We start from the raw sequence: 15,485 nt of genomic DNA, 5'->3' as shown, positions 1-15,485 counted from the left end.
TGTGAGGGCTGTGTCCCAGAGCTAGTGGATTCCTCCAGAACCACAGCCCAAGCCTCTTGCATGGCCCTCCCAGCAACTGAACTAATTAGCCCTTCACCTGTGCCGCCTGCATTACCACATCTGTCTTCTGGGGGTGGAGGGTGGATTGAGCAGAGGCTGGCTCTTCGCCTTTGGCTCTCTAAATCACAGGTGTAGCACGCTGGGTGCCAATTTGTAGTAGTAAGAGGCTGCTAGTTAGTTTCCGACTTCTTAGCCCCGAAATAATCACACAGAAACTACATTATTTAAATCACTGCTTGGCCCGTTAGCTCTAACTTCTTATTGGCTAACTCTTACATATTAGTTTAACCCATCTCCATTAATCTGTGTATCTCTGCGTGGCAGTGACTTACCAGGTAAACTTCTATCTGTCTCTGGCAGGGCTCCATGGCTTCTCTCTGAGTCAGCCCTTCTTTTTCCCAGCAATCAGTTTAGTTTTGCCCACCCAACTCTGTTCCCCTATAGCTGTGCTGTAGGCCCAAAGCAGCTCCTTTATTAACCAATGCTAATCACAGCATACAGAGGGAAATCCCACATCACACAAGCATACCTCCATGAATGATCACAAGAAACGGAGCTTATTTCTCAGCAAGTGTTTTCCCAGTGCCTCTGCTCTAGCCAGGAGTAACCAGTGTCTTGGTAAACTGATTCATATTAACCAAAATCACAGTTCCAATTGTGTTTGTATACCACTAATGCCAGCGATGAGCAAGACACTGTGGCACGGTGCCCTTTGTGGTCTGCTCAGCATGACTCGCGGGGTTAAAAATCAGTAATAGCCTAATGCTGGCAATGCTTTAGAGACTCACAACAGAAATTCCGAGAGAGTCCGAATAGTTGAGCTAGTTCCACAGATGGATCTCTTCTGGTATTGAGAGACCGCCGTGCCAGCATTAGTGATGAAACCTGCTAGAAAAAGGCATGAAGAAGTTGCTTTAAAGACTATGTTTTAAAGTCCCTTCTCTCTTAGGCTGAGCTGTTGACACATGACCTTGCCTCTCTTTCCCCAGATTGTTTGCAGATGCCCACCCTACTTCTATTATATCAACCCCCTCTCCCACCCTTCTGAACTTCCTTGGCTCGTTCAATCCTGGGAAGTCAAAACAGAAAGATTATGAGACACACACATACACACACACACACACTTTAATGGCACTGGTGGTCACAGTTTATGACACAGGGACTTCTTTAGCTGACAGCACAGGAGAAGTAAACAGTCCGGGTCTATGGAGTTAGATTCGTGAGCCAGACAGCCTGGGTGTGAATTCTGGTTCTACTACTTGTTAACTGTGTGACTCACAAATTACATCACCTCTCTCGCCTCAGTGTCCTTATAAATAAAGTAGAAATAGTTGGAGCTGTCACTAGGGTTTTCTTTTGGCGGTAAATACCTGTGTTAAATATAGGTACTATAGAGAGAACCCTGGTAATGAGCCTAGCATGTGCCGAAGACCGTAGAACCGTGGCTGTTATTAGCGGTCTCTGACAACATCCAGAACAGTATCTTAACCTGGTTAGTAGTGTACTTCCTAATCTCATTTGGGGCCAGGCTGTTTCTGGGGGAGACATCTTGTAGCTAATGACACCCCTCCATAACATCTGGATCCTTCTGGAGCGTTGGGATGGGGTCTTGGAGTCTCCTCGCAGCCCTTACCCATTTCCTATTTCCTCTGACTTCTCAGGTCTACCGTGAGGGCTGCACACACAGATATGCTCCCAGCCCCCTTCTGCCCAGTGATTTGAGAGGACAGGAATAAAAGGACTGACTCCAGTGTCTCGAGAAGGCCAATTATTTAAGCATTTTCTGGGTGCCAACCGGTAGCAAAGCGGAACCATTTCTGTTTGCCTGCCTTTTGTGTTCCCCTCCCAGGTCCCTGGGTAATAAATGCAAATGAATAGAGGAAAAGCCAAAAGGCAGGCAGTGGGCGGAGGAGGGGAGGGGGGAGGGGAGCAATCAGGGAGCTGGGATAATCCAGTGTGGATGGAGGTCCTGGAATAATCAGAAGCTGCCAGGGTGTGATGGTGGCCCAGCTGGAACCGAGACTAGCCGAAAGGAAGTGTGTGCCAGGGCTCACCTGTGGGCATTTCGCAATAGCAGTGCCTACCAAACAAAGACATTTATGTGGTCTGACAGGCAACGGTAAAGGCAGATGCAGAAGGCTCACCTGTCCAATAAAGGAAAAATGGATTTAAAAATAAAAAGTAAAGACAGGGGTTTCCCGAACCACTTAGCAGCAACTCCTATGCTCCCACAGCATACCATCGTAAAGTGCTGGGGTGAGCGTGATGTATCTTAGTTTGAGTGGCAGCTGCGTTTCAGGCTGCTGTGGACTCTGCTGCTGTAACTGTTGCGCAACCCTTTAGGGACCCCAAGAAGGGCGGCCGTCAATCAGGCACAAGCTAGCCGGGTGCTTTCGTGGCTCGGAGCAGTTCTGCCCTGACGTCTTTAAGATGCTCGTGGAGACCATAAACATGATTCAATTCCCATTATCTTCATGTTGCATATTTGTTACCATTATTCTTTGAAGACTCCAAATTGGATATTAAGAATTTATGGTATATATAAAGGTTTGCACAACGTTAAAAAAAATCACTGCAGCAAATAAGAGCTCCTCATCCATCAGCGGTGTGCCAGCTGCCAGAGGAGCATGGAGAGCCATGGGGGGAGCCAGTCTGCTGCCAACAGAGGAGCGTGGAGAGTTAGGAGGAGATGCGTTGGGGAACAGCTTCTCCTTCCGTCGACACGCTACATGGGAGTTTAAATACATTTTGTTAAATGAACAAAGTAAAACAGCTTCCATCTCAGGACTCCCTACAGACTGTCTTCACCAGCAGATGAGGGGGGAGGTCCAGCTGAGAAGGTTCCTGGGTCTGGATACTGACGTTCGGGGATACTGTCCAGTGCAGAGAGCTCTCTGTCAGAGCTGCAGGCAGACACACAACTCAGGATGCATAGATCTCTATGTGTACGCAAGTTCAGAGCAGGGAGAACAAAAATATTTCTGAACATTGGCTTAAAGCACAAGCAGGAGCTAATGAATCCATTTGAACTGTATTTACAGGTGTCTTAGTCAGGCTGACCACTGCAGCGATAAAATGTCATAACCAAAGCAACGCGGGAGGAAAGGGTCCATTTGGCTCACACGTGCGCATCTCTGTTCATTGTAGGAGTCAGGGCAGGAACTCAGACAGGGCGGGAGCCTGGAAGGCAGGAGCTGGTGCAGAGACCGTGGAGGAGTGCTGCTTACTTGGCTTGTTCTTCATCGCTTGCCTGGACTGCTTTCTTACAGAACTCTAGACCATGATCCAGGGTTGGCACCACCTGCAATGGGCTGAGTCCTCCCTCATAGCTAATGAAGAAAATACCCTACAGGGTTTCCTACAACCCGATCTTATGGAAGCATTTTCTCAACTGAGGCTCCGTCCTCTCTGATGACTTTGCTTTGTATCAAGTTGACATAAAACTAGCCAGCACACAGGGCAAATGTTATAAACGCATGGCCGGGGGTTCATATATAAGATGTGGTCTCTGCCCTCAAAGGATTAGAAAGGATTTGTTTATGAGTCATAAGGAAAATGGGCATAAAGGAGGCATCCGAGACTGGCCTGGGACACTAGGAAAAGGTAAGATATGGGACCCAAGGAAGAGGGAACCTAGCTGGCTAGTCTAACCTAGGAATGGGTTTATGGGTGAGAATTTATCAGAAAAGAGCAGAGGTTCAGTCTGGGGGGCTTGGAGAGAGAGAGAGAGAGACAGAGAGAGGTGGGCAGAAGGGTTGCTGGCCACCATCTAATCAGGTACAAGCCTGCTGTGGGGCTGAGAACCCGCTAAGTAGAAGGTGTTGGAGAGAAGCACACGGAGCAGGTCGTGGAGTCAAATATGAGACACGTGGAACTCAGGCAAGGAGAGAGCTCTGGGGGATGGGGACTAGAGTGCAAGGCAGAGTGTCTGGCACCGCGGTGGAAGGGTGGGAATCCATTCATTCACTCTGTCCCTCGTGAGCAGAGCCCTGTAATACGCCAGGTGCTAGACCATGCCCTGGAGAGTTGCAGCTGAATGGAACACAGTTTGTACACACAGGGGCCCCACTGAATCATGTGCTCCCGGGGCTCAGGCTAGGACTTGGAAGAAGAGCTCACAAGTGGCTTCCATAAAGCAATGCAGTTGAGGAGGCTCAATGATGTGAAAGAATTTTCCAGAAGTGGAAAGGAGAGATGGATTCTATTTTTACCCATGAAAATGAGGGTAAAGAACAAGAAACAGTCGAGGGGACCTGGGGATTTAGTATGAAGGTACTGACCCACTGAGATGAGAGCAGCTGGGTTATAACTCAGGGGAGGGCAGGGAACCACTCTAGAGACCTCCCTATGCTATCCCAGCCCAGGGCAGAAATGCTAGGCAGAGCTCTGGGGGATATGACTCATAGGACAGAAGCACCAGCCGACCTTTTGATCATAAATGCGTCCTCATCTTATGGAAGGAAGGCAGTCTGTGCTAGCTGCCAATGCCTCTGAGCTCCCTTGATATATAAGCACGTGGTATCAGAAAAGGAAACAAAATTTCCCAAGATGGAGTTCTCATTCGCTTACTATGAGTCTGAGAAAGAAGTCTTATTGCTTCTGGTTCAAAACATTAGTTATAAAATAGAAAGTTAATGTTCCCCTTCTGTCTCTATAACGCCTCATCTCTAACCCTGTTCCCACAACGTTGCATGTACTATTTTTGATGTTCCCAAGTCTGGTACCAGCACCACACGCGTGGGCTGACACAGCCGCATCTGCTGTAGCACTGGAGGAATCCGGAACCTCCACCGCATACTCTGCCCCCAGTTCTGACTCCAGGCAAAACCTTTCCTTGTTTCCAAAAGAAGTGACAATATAGTGACACTGAGGTCTAAGCTCCATTTCCCACGGGAGGTATAATTGCAAAGTTCACTGTCTTTCTACATGACAGTGACATTAGCCTCTCCTTCAAGGCAGAAACATCCCTCTCGTCTGAGAGAGGCAAATGGAGCTGTTTCTAGAATGTCCAGAGACAGCAAATGCGGACTTTGCTTCAGTATGAACATTGCACCAAGACTTTTTTTCTGAAGAAAGAAGGAAGTTCTTTGAAGAATTAGAATTTGTTACAGAGGAAATTCAAAATGAAACAGGTAGCGATTCACAGAGAAGTTTGGAGTAGAGAGTCATGTCATTAGCTACAGTATCCTCACCTAGGGTTTAGTTCAGCACTGGGCGCAACATGGAAACAGATGTGCGAGGCCGAGCATGCTGGTACACACCTGTAATCCCAGCACTTGGAAGGCTGGGGCAAGAGGATCTTGAGTTTGAAGCCAGTGTGTGCTACATAGCAAAACCTTATTTCAGAAAACAAACACAGGGCTGGGAGATGGCTCAGCAGTTAAGAGGACACTCTGCTCTTGCAGACGGCATAGTTTTATTTCCAGCATCTGGGGGTGGGGGTGGAGCTCACATCTGCTTCTAACTCCAGGTGTGTGTGTGGGGGGGGGTGGAGCTCACAGCTGCTTCTAGCTCCAGGTGTGTGTGTGTGTGACTGTATGTGAGGGGGTGGGGTGGAGCTCACAGCTGCTTCTAACTCCAGGTGTGTGTGGGGGGGGGGGTTGGAGCTCACAGCTGCTTCTAACTCCAGGTGTGTGTGTGTGACTGTATGTGAGGGGGTGGGGGTGGAGCTCACAGCTGCTTCTAACTCCAGGTGTGTGTGTGTGTGTGTGAGGGGGGGGGTGGAGCTCACAGCTGCTTCTAACTCCATGTGTGTGTGTGATTGTGTTCATGAGGGGGTGGGGGTGGAAATCATAGCTATTTCTAACTATAGGTGTTTGGTGAGTATGTGTGTGTGGGGTGTTCACAGCTACTTCTGACTCCAGGTGTGGGTGTGTATGGTTGTGTATGCATGTGATTGTGTGTGTGAGGGCATTCACAACTGCTTCTAACACCAGCTTCAGGGACGTCTGGGGCCTCTAGACTCTGCAGACACCTGCCCTCACCATGAGAATGTGCCTTGAGTGTTCATGTGTACAGATACATTAAAAACCCAAACAAATCTTTTTAAAGCACAAGTCTATGTAGAAATCTTACAGTTTTAGTGAAGATTTTTTTACTTTGGTTTCTATTATAGCAAAATGAGAAGCTTTCTTAGAGCATCACATCAGAAATTTACCTTTGGCCCGGCAGTCACATTTATTATTACACATTTGCAGTGAAATACAACTAACTCACTTACGTTTCCCCGTAGTAGCACAAGTGTCTGGCACATTAGCCCGAATTCAACTGTTGGGAAGAAGACACATGGAGTGAGTTAGCCCATCATCCAGAATCTCGATGACATTCCTTCATTTCAGAACTCTCACTCCAGACCAAAGTCAGACATTCACACTGTCCTCTGGGCCAGTGGAGGCACCAGTAGGGTGGTCTACCCCGGCAGTTGGTTAGATGTCCATTGTTTGTCGAGAACGTACGAACAATAATAAAACTGGCTGCAAGCCTGTCTGCTCTGTGCTATTACCAAGACCTGCTGCTTTGGGATAATTTCATGTCCACATCCTCTTCTGCAGGGGCAGTTGGCTCCCTCTGTCTGCACCCCCACCATTAACTCATTATCTGGTACCCCAAATTGAGCAGATAGAGAATAAGGCACAGGAAGCAATATATGAGATTCTAAGGAGTCTTAAAATGAATCTATGCGTAAGATTATAGAGCTGCATGGAGTCTACCTGACGTTGCCCACGAGATGCCAGGGGACAGTGAGAGGGAGCATTTTTGGACAGTGTTTACCAGACAGTGGTGAAGACAGTGATGGGAGACCCAACCCTGCCGTGCCCTCTTCAAAATTTCACCCTTGTTGGGGAAATGGAAGTCAAGTTAAGAGACTTGGTTGGAGAGGTGAAAGAAGGCATTCACCAGGAAGTTAAATAAAAGCTCTCCGATTTTAAAAACCAAGAGGCAAACATAGACAAACATGAAATTTTGCTGACATGGCAGCTAGTCCCCTGACCTCTCAACCCTCACCCTTTAGGGTAAGACCTATCTCAGGGGCCACATCTACCAAGCATTGCATAGTGGCTCAGTGTCGTTTCGATGCCTAGAGATGCCCTCCTTAGCCCAGCAGTTCTTGGCTCTATTTTTACATTGCTGACATCTGAGAGCTTCTTATTATTTGGTTTTGTTTTTATGAATTCACACACACACACACACACACACACACACACACACTACACTCTGAACCCTACACTGGACCAATTAAATTAGATTTGTGGAAAGTAGAAGATAAGAAATAGGAACCAATATGTTAGCAAACAAACAGGAAGCGACCCAGTCAAGAACTGGTTCTAATATAACACAGCGTAGAGGGTTACTGACTAGTTGAAAGTACTTAATTCCACTTAGGAATAATTTAAAATTTCATTTTAAGACTTCCTAATGCAAGGGGGTCACTGGGGAGAGGCGTGTGTCAGTGCACGCATGCTAACGGATGTAATCAGTTCTAGATTTCTTGGACTTGGCATGATCTCCATCCTATGCCATAGGTGGAGACCCAGGAAATGGTGAAACAGCGGGATCTTTTCTTTTCTTTTTCATATCACTTATTTATTTGCATGTGTGCACACACATGTGCCGGTGCCTTGCCATAGTACATGTGAGGTCAGAGGACAACCTGGGAGTCAGTTCTCTCCTTCCGCCATGTGGGTGCCGGGGATGGAATCAGGTCTCCAGGCTTAGCCATAAGGGCCTTGTCTACTGATCCATCTCCTGGTCCTGGAGGATAGGATTTTTTGGGCTCTGGAGTCAGCCTGAGTGTCTGAGAGAGCTATGGGGGTGAACACAATGGATCAACGGAAAGACAAGTTTCTGGCTTCTCTTTATTTCCCAGTGTCCCCAGTTTTCTCTATTCTCTTCTGTTGCTACTTAACAAAACCCCCTGATGATAAGGCTTGATATGAAACTATAAAGCACACTCAAATCTTAGATAACAAGGACACTTTTGTCCCCTAAACACATAAAAAGTATTGTGAGCACCTTGCATGTAAGTGGAATGAATGTATTTTTGCCACTTATGTTGAAAATATCCCTAGGCATCTGGTGTGTATGAATGTGTATACATAGTACATGCATAATAAACATATTCCACCTTATGAATATTTATACACAAGATACATATATATTGAATATAGACATACATATGTAAATAGTAGCCCTTGTAAACGATATGCAAATTGTGCTTCTGAGCATATGTATCACAGTGCGTCAGGAATATAATAAATCCACCACCAAGCAAGACATATTTTGAGGTGGTATTTTCTTGAGCTGTTTATGATAGGGTCTAGTTACTATCCAGGTATCCAGGTAGGTGTTATTTTTCATCCGTGAGAAGTAAGTCACTGGACATGGCAGCGTTACTTGAAACAATTGCGGTTCCTTTCCTTCAGAGGTCTGTTCTCCACACAGTAGCTTATAATTTCGCTAGAAAGAAGCTAATAGTGCTGCCACCCATTGGCGTCCCAACCCCTTCCAGCTGCCCTTGGTCTGTGTACTCACCGCTGCCCCATCTGCTGGGGTTTAAACCGGACCCCCTTTGAGTTCCATCAGCCTGCACTGTGATGTCGTTCCGATAGAGTGGGGAGGAGCGTCATTGGTCTCAGCAGACTGTGTAGCCACAGGACACAATGCTCACTTCTTTCTCCATCACAGACGGTCTATCCTAGGACACATCTTCATTTAGCTCTGGTTTTCTGGGGGATAACGGCATAATGAAAGACATCGGATTGCAGCGAGGGTCATCCAAGCTATCTCAAAACTGAAACCCACACAGAGCAATCTCTTTCCACACAGGCTTGCTATAAGCCAACCAACCATTCCTGGCCCTGTCATTCCATTTCCCAGCTCCTTCTAGAACCCTCACGAAGAGTAGCAGAAGCGTTTATTAAATACAAGCTATACAATTCTTAAAAGTGCCGAGTATGGATTCCTTTTTAAGTGACAGTCTACAGAACAGCTGGGAGCTCCAAGTGAGATTTGTCAGGTCCGGTTTTGCCCTGTCAGAGCAATCCTATGCAGGCCTTGTCATTGCTGAGTCACTGATTCTGTTCGCCTCCCACCCCCACCCCCACTCCCCATATATCACAACAGGTAGTTCTCAGCTGTTCCCTTGGTGCCAGACATACACTTTATCTAAAGAGACAGCAGACAGAACTACCTGCTGCTTCCTGCGCGGCTCTCCCTGTGTTTCTCTCCTTTCTCCTACCTCTCACTGGGGCCTTTAAAACTCAGCTGGCAAGGAGCCAGGAGCTCATCATTTTAATGCAGTGCAAAATGGAATATGCATAATTATATGCAAGCCATATGTGAGGGAGGCAAGCTCAGCTGTGGATTTTAGGGGGCCAGGAGAGAGAGAGAGAGAGAGAGAGAGAGAGAGAGAGAGAGCGCAGTTAAGGCTAAGAGGAGATGCAAGCTGCAGAGCGCCAGTGTCAGCCAATGAATGGATTAATGAGTGTGCTTCGGACACGCCCCTTTCACCCACCTCTCCCTCATGCCAGCTCGAAATCAGAAACCAATGGCGATTAGGAAGAGAGAATGCGGACCACAATTGGTGTTACTGATGAATAATAATGTGAATGCCTCTATTGAAATGGCAACTTTTTTTAATTGACAGCGTAGATCAAAATAACCAGGAACTTTTAACACAGCTTCTGAATTAGATCTATTTTTTTTTTACTGCATTTGATTGAAGAATCATTGTTCTTATGAGACCATCAATCCTTTAGGATCTTTATTTAAAAATCGAGGGGAACCAATTTATTTCTAATAGTATTACAGTTCAAAATATAACTATGCAAATTGCTTTTCTTTATGGCTTTGCTATTAGAGTTTCTTAAAAGTGCATTATCTAGAGATTGCTTAAGCATGCCAAAAAGTTTAAACACGTGTGTATGTCGTATAATCCTGATTGTGCAGCGAGCCGTGCCGCCGCTGTGTCCCTGACAGACACGCGAGGAGTGGAGATCTCCAACAAAGCTCGCTGATTTGGGTTTGCTGTGTATCATTAGAACTGTTACACCACGACGGATTTGCATGTTCAAACTAAATGATATGTAAAGAAAAACAAAACTCAAATTTTGATATCTAAAAGGCATACTGCGTATTTAAACAAACTTCTTAATGATGTTGTTATTTCTGGATTCCCGTTTGTTTAATGATCTGAGCTGTTATGCTTTTAGCTTTTTTTTTTCTTCCATTATTTGTAAGTCCCTAAATAGGCCATTATATTTCCCTTCAGGCTAGAGATGAAGATGGACGTGTTGAAACTTTCCCCCAGCAGCACTATGCTAAGGAAACTCCAAGGCTTGCCTTCAAGAATAACTGCGAACTACTTGTAAGAATAACATACTTACAACAAGTCTAGAATGTTACTTTAGCACAGTGAAACAGTTTTTTGCGAGGGTTTGTTCATGATTACATAATTTACGAAATATTATATTTTTCTGTGTAGAGTTCTAAGTGCTAATTCTGATATCACTGCATATTAATTATAAGATCTCAAGTTGTTGCAAATCTTTTATATCTGATTGTAGAGCTTGGATGGCCCTGTCTTTATTAGCTTGGTTTGCATTGTAGATTATAAGCAGTCAGTTGGAGAATGGCTAGTAAAGTTAAAAATATAACTTGGATACATGGAGCTTGGAGAAAACCCCACCCCACCCCTCCCTCCCTCCTACGCCCTAAATGTGCGCTATTGTAGCAGACAGTGGTTGCTGGGTTTGCTTCTGATAGGAAAGATAGTCCATTCGACACACAGCACTCCCTGTAGGATTCAAGTCTTCCTCCACTCTCTTGCCAAACTCCACAGTCTCTCCCCTGCAGAAGGAGTCAATAGTCACCGGGTGGGGGATGTTTACTGTCGAGAGAGAGGGGACATCAGCTGTGATGAAACTCGGTTCCAACGCAAGGTTAATTTGCTGTTCATTTTAGCATTTACAGTGAGACAAGATGAAAAGCAAGCAGGAATGCCTATTATATTTCTATTAAATGAATCTGTTGGGACCTAACATTCTTGATTAGCTTTCGCAAACGAGTGCTCGGCAATGCATTTTGTGTTTACCTAAAGTAAACAGAAAATGAATTGTCATTTATTAGAGCATCAGACCCTGCTTTGGAAAATGGAGCTTTATGAAGGCTCTAGCATATTGCCCCTAAATGTTCTTTTCTTTTCAATCGCATTAAAGCCAAAAACATTTGCTCCAACTAAATGGAAACAGGGAAAGAAGATGAAGATGCTCGGCTGTTACATTTTGAGGTAGTTTAATTCCTATTTGGATTTTTGGCCAAATAGAGTAGAGCTTTGCCAGGGCTCTGCGTTAGGAATTCCCACGTGTAACAGCCTTTGGATTTGGCTCTGACACCAACTGTTCATTAGAAACCAAGTGGCCAGAGAGCAGGAGAAGACTGAAACATACAGGCCATCCCCACTGCGGTGGCAGCGGCTGTATGTTGACAGCGAGGACCTCCTCCATGCAACACAGCAGGCAGTCGCAATAGCACCAGCCTGTGTGTGCAGTGCCCTGGACCAACCAACCTGCAGGCAGACTCGCTGCTTCTAAATGCAACATGAACATTTAACTCACCTGATATTTTATTTGAGGGCTCTTAAATGCTCAGGTCTGCTATAGCATTACCTATTCTGCAGGAAGCCCTTTCCACTTGGTTCTTTAATGCTGTCTTGGTAACTGGTTACCCCATGCCTGGGGGGAGGAGGGAGAGCTTTTATGATGTTTTGGTATCAGAATGCTTTCAGGGGTGGTTTACTTCTTTTGACAAAGACTGTGAAGACCTATATACCACACTTAATTCCCCCTATATTGGAAAGGTAAATGTACTTAAGTATATACTGGAGGATTTTTTTTTTTTTTTTATAATGTGAACATCGTCTCCAGATACCTTTAGAGAAAATAGATGCTTTGTGATTGCCTGGCTTACAGCAGTACTGTGTTGGCAGGAGTTTGAGAGGTTTGGGACAATCTTCATTGCAGTGTGGTTGCCATTAGAAAGGCTTTGTTTTGTTCAGTAGACTTCCCTGAGATTAAAAAAGAATAAGAAAGAAAAAAACAAATAAGCTTATTTCTCTAAGGAAAAATTTAAAAATACACACACACACACACACACACACACACACACACACACACACATATTACCAGCTGCAAGAAAAGTAATGTGTTAGGCTATTGTGAACTGAGAAGTTAACGTTTCTTTGCAAAAGAACTGCTCATTCTTCGGAGAGAAATGGGAGTTCCTTGGAGGTTTCTTACTACAGTTTGGAGCAGATTTGTAAGGAATCTGGCAGTTAGGATTGCAAATTCTACTCCAAAGTGCCTTTTTAGCTTAAGGGTGGCTCTGGCATCTTCTTTCATGGCTAGCTGCAGCCCCAGCAGCAGCCGGCTTGGAGAGTAAGCAAAGTACCTAGGGCACAGAAGTCTTTGGAGTTCCCAGGTGACCAGAAGCTCACAGCTGGAAGGCTTATCCTCTGGGCCACAGGAACTGACAGAAAAGGGCCAAGACCAGGAAGACAGGACATTGGCTCTGTGTTATTGATGGCAAGATGTCTCTGTACCCCTCCTCTAGCCCACACTTCTTGGAAGAGGCAGGAATATTGAATAACTTACAAAAAAGCAAAGTAAAATCAATGCCTGGAATATACAAGTGTGTGTAATCAGAAGGCACCAACAAGGACAGCACTGGCTGTAGTAGAGGCTGCCGTGCAAATGGAGCGTTCCTGTAAGGTATTGATTTTTCCATTTAGATCCCAAATGGTGATGTGTGCCTTCATGCTAATGTACTGTTCACACGACTAGATATTTAGCTTGGTGGCCAAGATTCTTTCTTTGGTGGTAACATAGTGGTTTTCTCATGGCTTTTAGGTTAATTTAGAAAATGTAAGGCTATAAAGACCAATAATTAGATAAATAAGTCCTTTGTGATGGGCCACAGTTCAGTGTGGCCACCTAGCTCTTCATAGCCGTGTGTGTGTGTGTGTGTGTGTGTGTGTGTGTGTGTGTGTGTAAGAAATGGCTTTGCTACATAGTCAATATGACCAAAGAAGACAAGTTTCAGTAAAAGAAAGTGTAGGTGATTTGTGTCATCTCAATGCTAACAGCAACATAGCATTCAAGAACCAAGAAAGGAGAATGGTTAGAGCTGGCCAAGGCTTGTACCAAATTCCAACTCCATTGTCAGTCCCTTTATGGTCATTAAGTTTCTCCCCGGAGAAATAAGCTGGGGGCTGCAAGGTTTCTCACCTCCCTAATGAAATGCTCATTCAGACACTGGACTGTAGGAGCTATGGTAGAAAATCCTTAAGGAATTTTGACTTCATATTTTCTCATTAGCCAGTTTTTCTGTTCACAAGAACAGACTGGGCATAAAATTGTGCCCAGGAAGGGAAGACCTGCAACAAAAGGAAGTTGTTGAAAGGTTTCGAGAAAAAAAATTGAGGATGACATCCCAATTTGTGTGCATGTGTGTGTGTGTGTGTGTCCATCTTTTCATATGTGTATATCTATCTTGGTGTGTGTATCCATCTTGGTGTGTGTGTGTGAGTATGTGTCCATCTTGGGGTGTGTGTGTGTTTGTATCCATCTAGGGTGTGTGTGTATGTATCCATCTTGGGGTGTGTGTGTGTGTGTGTGTGTGTGTGTATGTGTCCATCTTGGGGTGTGTGTTTGTTTGTATCTATCTTGGGGTGTGTGTGTAACCATCTTGGGGGGTGTGTGTGTATCTATCTCGGGGTGTATGTGTAGGTGTGTGTATCCATCTTGGTATGTGTGTGTGTGCCTGTTTAGGCCAGGCTGTTGGCCAGTGAGTCTCCGGGATTCCCTGTCTCTCCAAAGCTGGAATTACAGGCAACTGTAGGAAGCCCTGAGAAGGACACAAGAGAAGGAAGTTCAGGGGAGAATAAGCTCGTCCAATTTGACTTCAGCTTCTGGAATCATCACCCAGAGCTTGAATCTCTATGGCTACCTCCGGCTGGAAGGGTGAGGACTGTGAAGAAGGAGAGGGAGGGAACCCACAGCTGGGAGGCAAAATAAAAATAGCACGGGAAGGAGTTCTTTCTGGTCACTTAGAATGCCAGTGAAGGGAAATGAAAACGATTTTGGTGTTGTGGCCTCACGAGCAGACATGATGCAGAGGAGAGTGCTTAGTTGATTGCTCCACCTCGGTTCCTTCTGGAGGCAGGCAGGTGGATATGTCATCCTCCAGCTTCAGAAATGCCCGTATCAGTGCAGCGTTCAGCTCACAAGTGTCTCTCATGCATTCATACATTGTCCACTGTTCCATGCAGAGAGAGACATGGAGAAGACAAAGATACTGTCCCTGCCTAGTGAGTGCACACAGTTCAACAGAACCAGGTATACCCAGCATGGTAGCCAGTAAGTGTATGGGTTCTCCGATAAGATAGTCAAGTTTGCCCCACAGATCCAAAGGCATAAGATACATATGTCGTCACAGTGGACACAGGTTTTTATCTCTTGGGCCTCTCTGAGTTTACCATCTTCATCTGTAAAGTACCTCAGGGGATAGTGTAAAGACGACACAATGGTGTATTTAAGGTACCTGTTGTCAGTACAGGTTAGCTATGCAATTGTGATCCTTGGTCATTGTGGTGGTTGCCATTGCATGGTAAGCCATGCCCTGGGAAAGTACTAGGAAGGTTCCGGTGTGTGAAAGAGGGTGAAATTCTTGTCTCATGCAGCCAGTGCACTGAATGGAATATGCTTTTGCTCTGGGCCTTGCTATAGGTGGAGGTCGATTATAGGAATTGGTGTGGAAGGGAGGGGGTATAGCGAGCAGCAGGAAGGCAGGATGGTAGGGAAGTAGCAGAGAACCTGAAGACTAAGGAGAAGGCAGGTGGGCAGGTCTGTGAGGAGTTCTCATCCCTGACCCATTCTGTGGATTCCTAGTGTTTCTGCAGATTAAAAATTACTATGGACAGTTTTTCCTATTCAGAAGTATATGAACTATCATGTGCCCCATGCACTCTTCCCAAGTTCAAACAGTCATCAGTTAGAGGTTATTCTTGCTCACTTGTCCCTTTTCTCTTGATATCCCATTATTATTATTATTATTATTTATTTATTTGAAATAGAATTACATTGCTTCCCTCCTCCCACTCCTCCCTCTAGCCCTTCCCAAGTATCCCCTCCAACCTCTCACATGGTTCCCCTCAAGTTGAGTCTCTTTTTCATTGATTATTATTGTTATAAACACACAGCATAAAACATACACACATACACACACACGCGTGCACGCACAAAACCTGCTGTGTCTATGTTTGTTGTTTGTGTGTGTATGGTTTCAGGGCTGACTACTGTCACTCTGCATTGGACAACAATAAGGCGCCCACCCCTGAAAGGCTAGCTCTCCTCCTCCTAGCAGTCACT

General features: G+C 45.4%; 1 protein-coding gene across 2 annotated transcripts in view; it reads left to right on the top strand.

Moving 5' to 3' along the window:
* LOC121449555 (sine oculis binding protein homolog) overlaps positions 1 to 15,485 on the top strand; it is a 167,961-nt gene that overhangs the window by 91,917 nt on the left and 60,559 nt on the right. Inside the window, exon 5 of one of the 2 annotated variants that reach the window (XM_041654068.1) lies at positions 10,331 to 10,426. The exons of the other annotated variant lie outside the window; for it this stretch is intronic. Within the exon in view, the coding sequence (XP_041510002.1) occupies positions 10,331 to 10,426 (96 nt within the window). The remainder of the gene's footprint in view (positions 1 to 10,330; positions 10,427 to 15,485) is intronic. 2 annotated transcript variants of the gene reach the window in all.

This window comes from Microtus oregoni, unplaced genomic scaffold, assembly GCF_018167655.1.
Source record: "Microtus oregoni isolate MIOR12 unplaced genomic scaffold, Mior012 000006F_ref0000085, whole genome shotgun sequence".
NCBI classification, from domain to species: Eukaryota; Metazoa; Chordata; class Mammalia; order Rodentia; family Cricetidae; genus Microtus; species Microtus oregoni.
The sequence above is the reverse complement of the archived record's forward strand: the minus strand, read 5'-3'. Positions and strand labels throughout refer to the sequence as shown.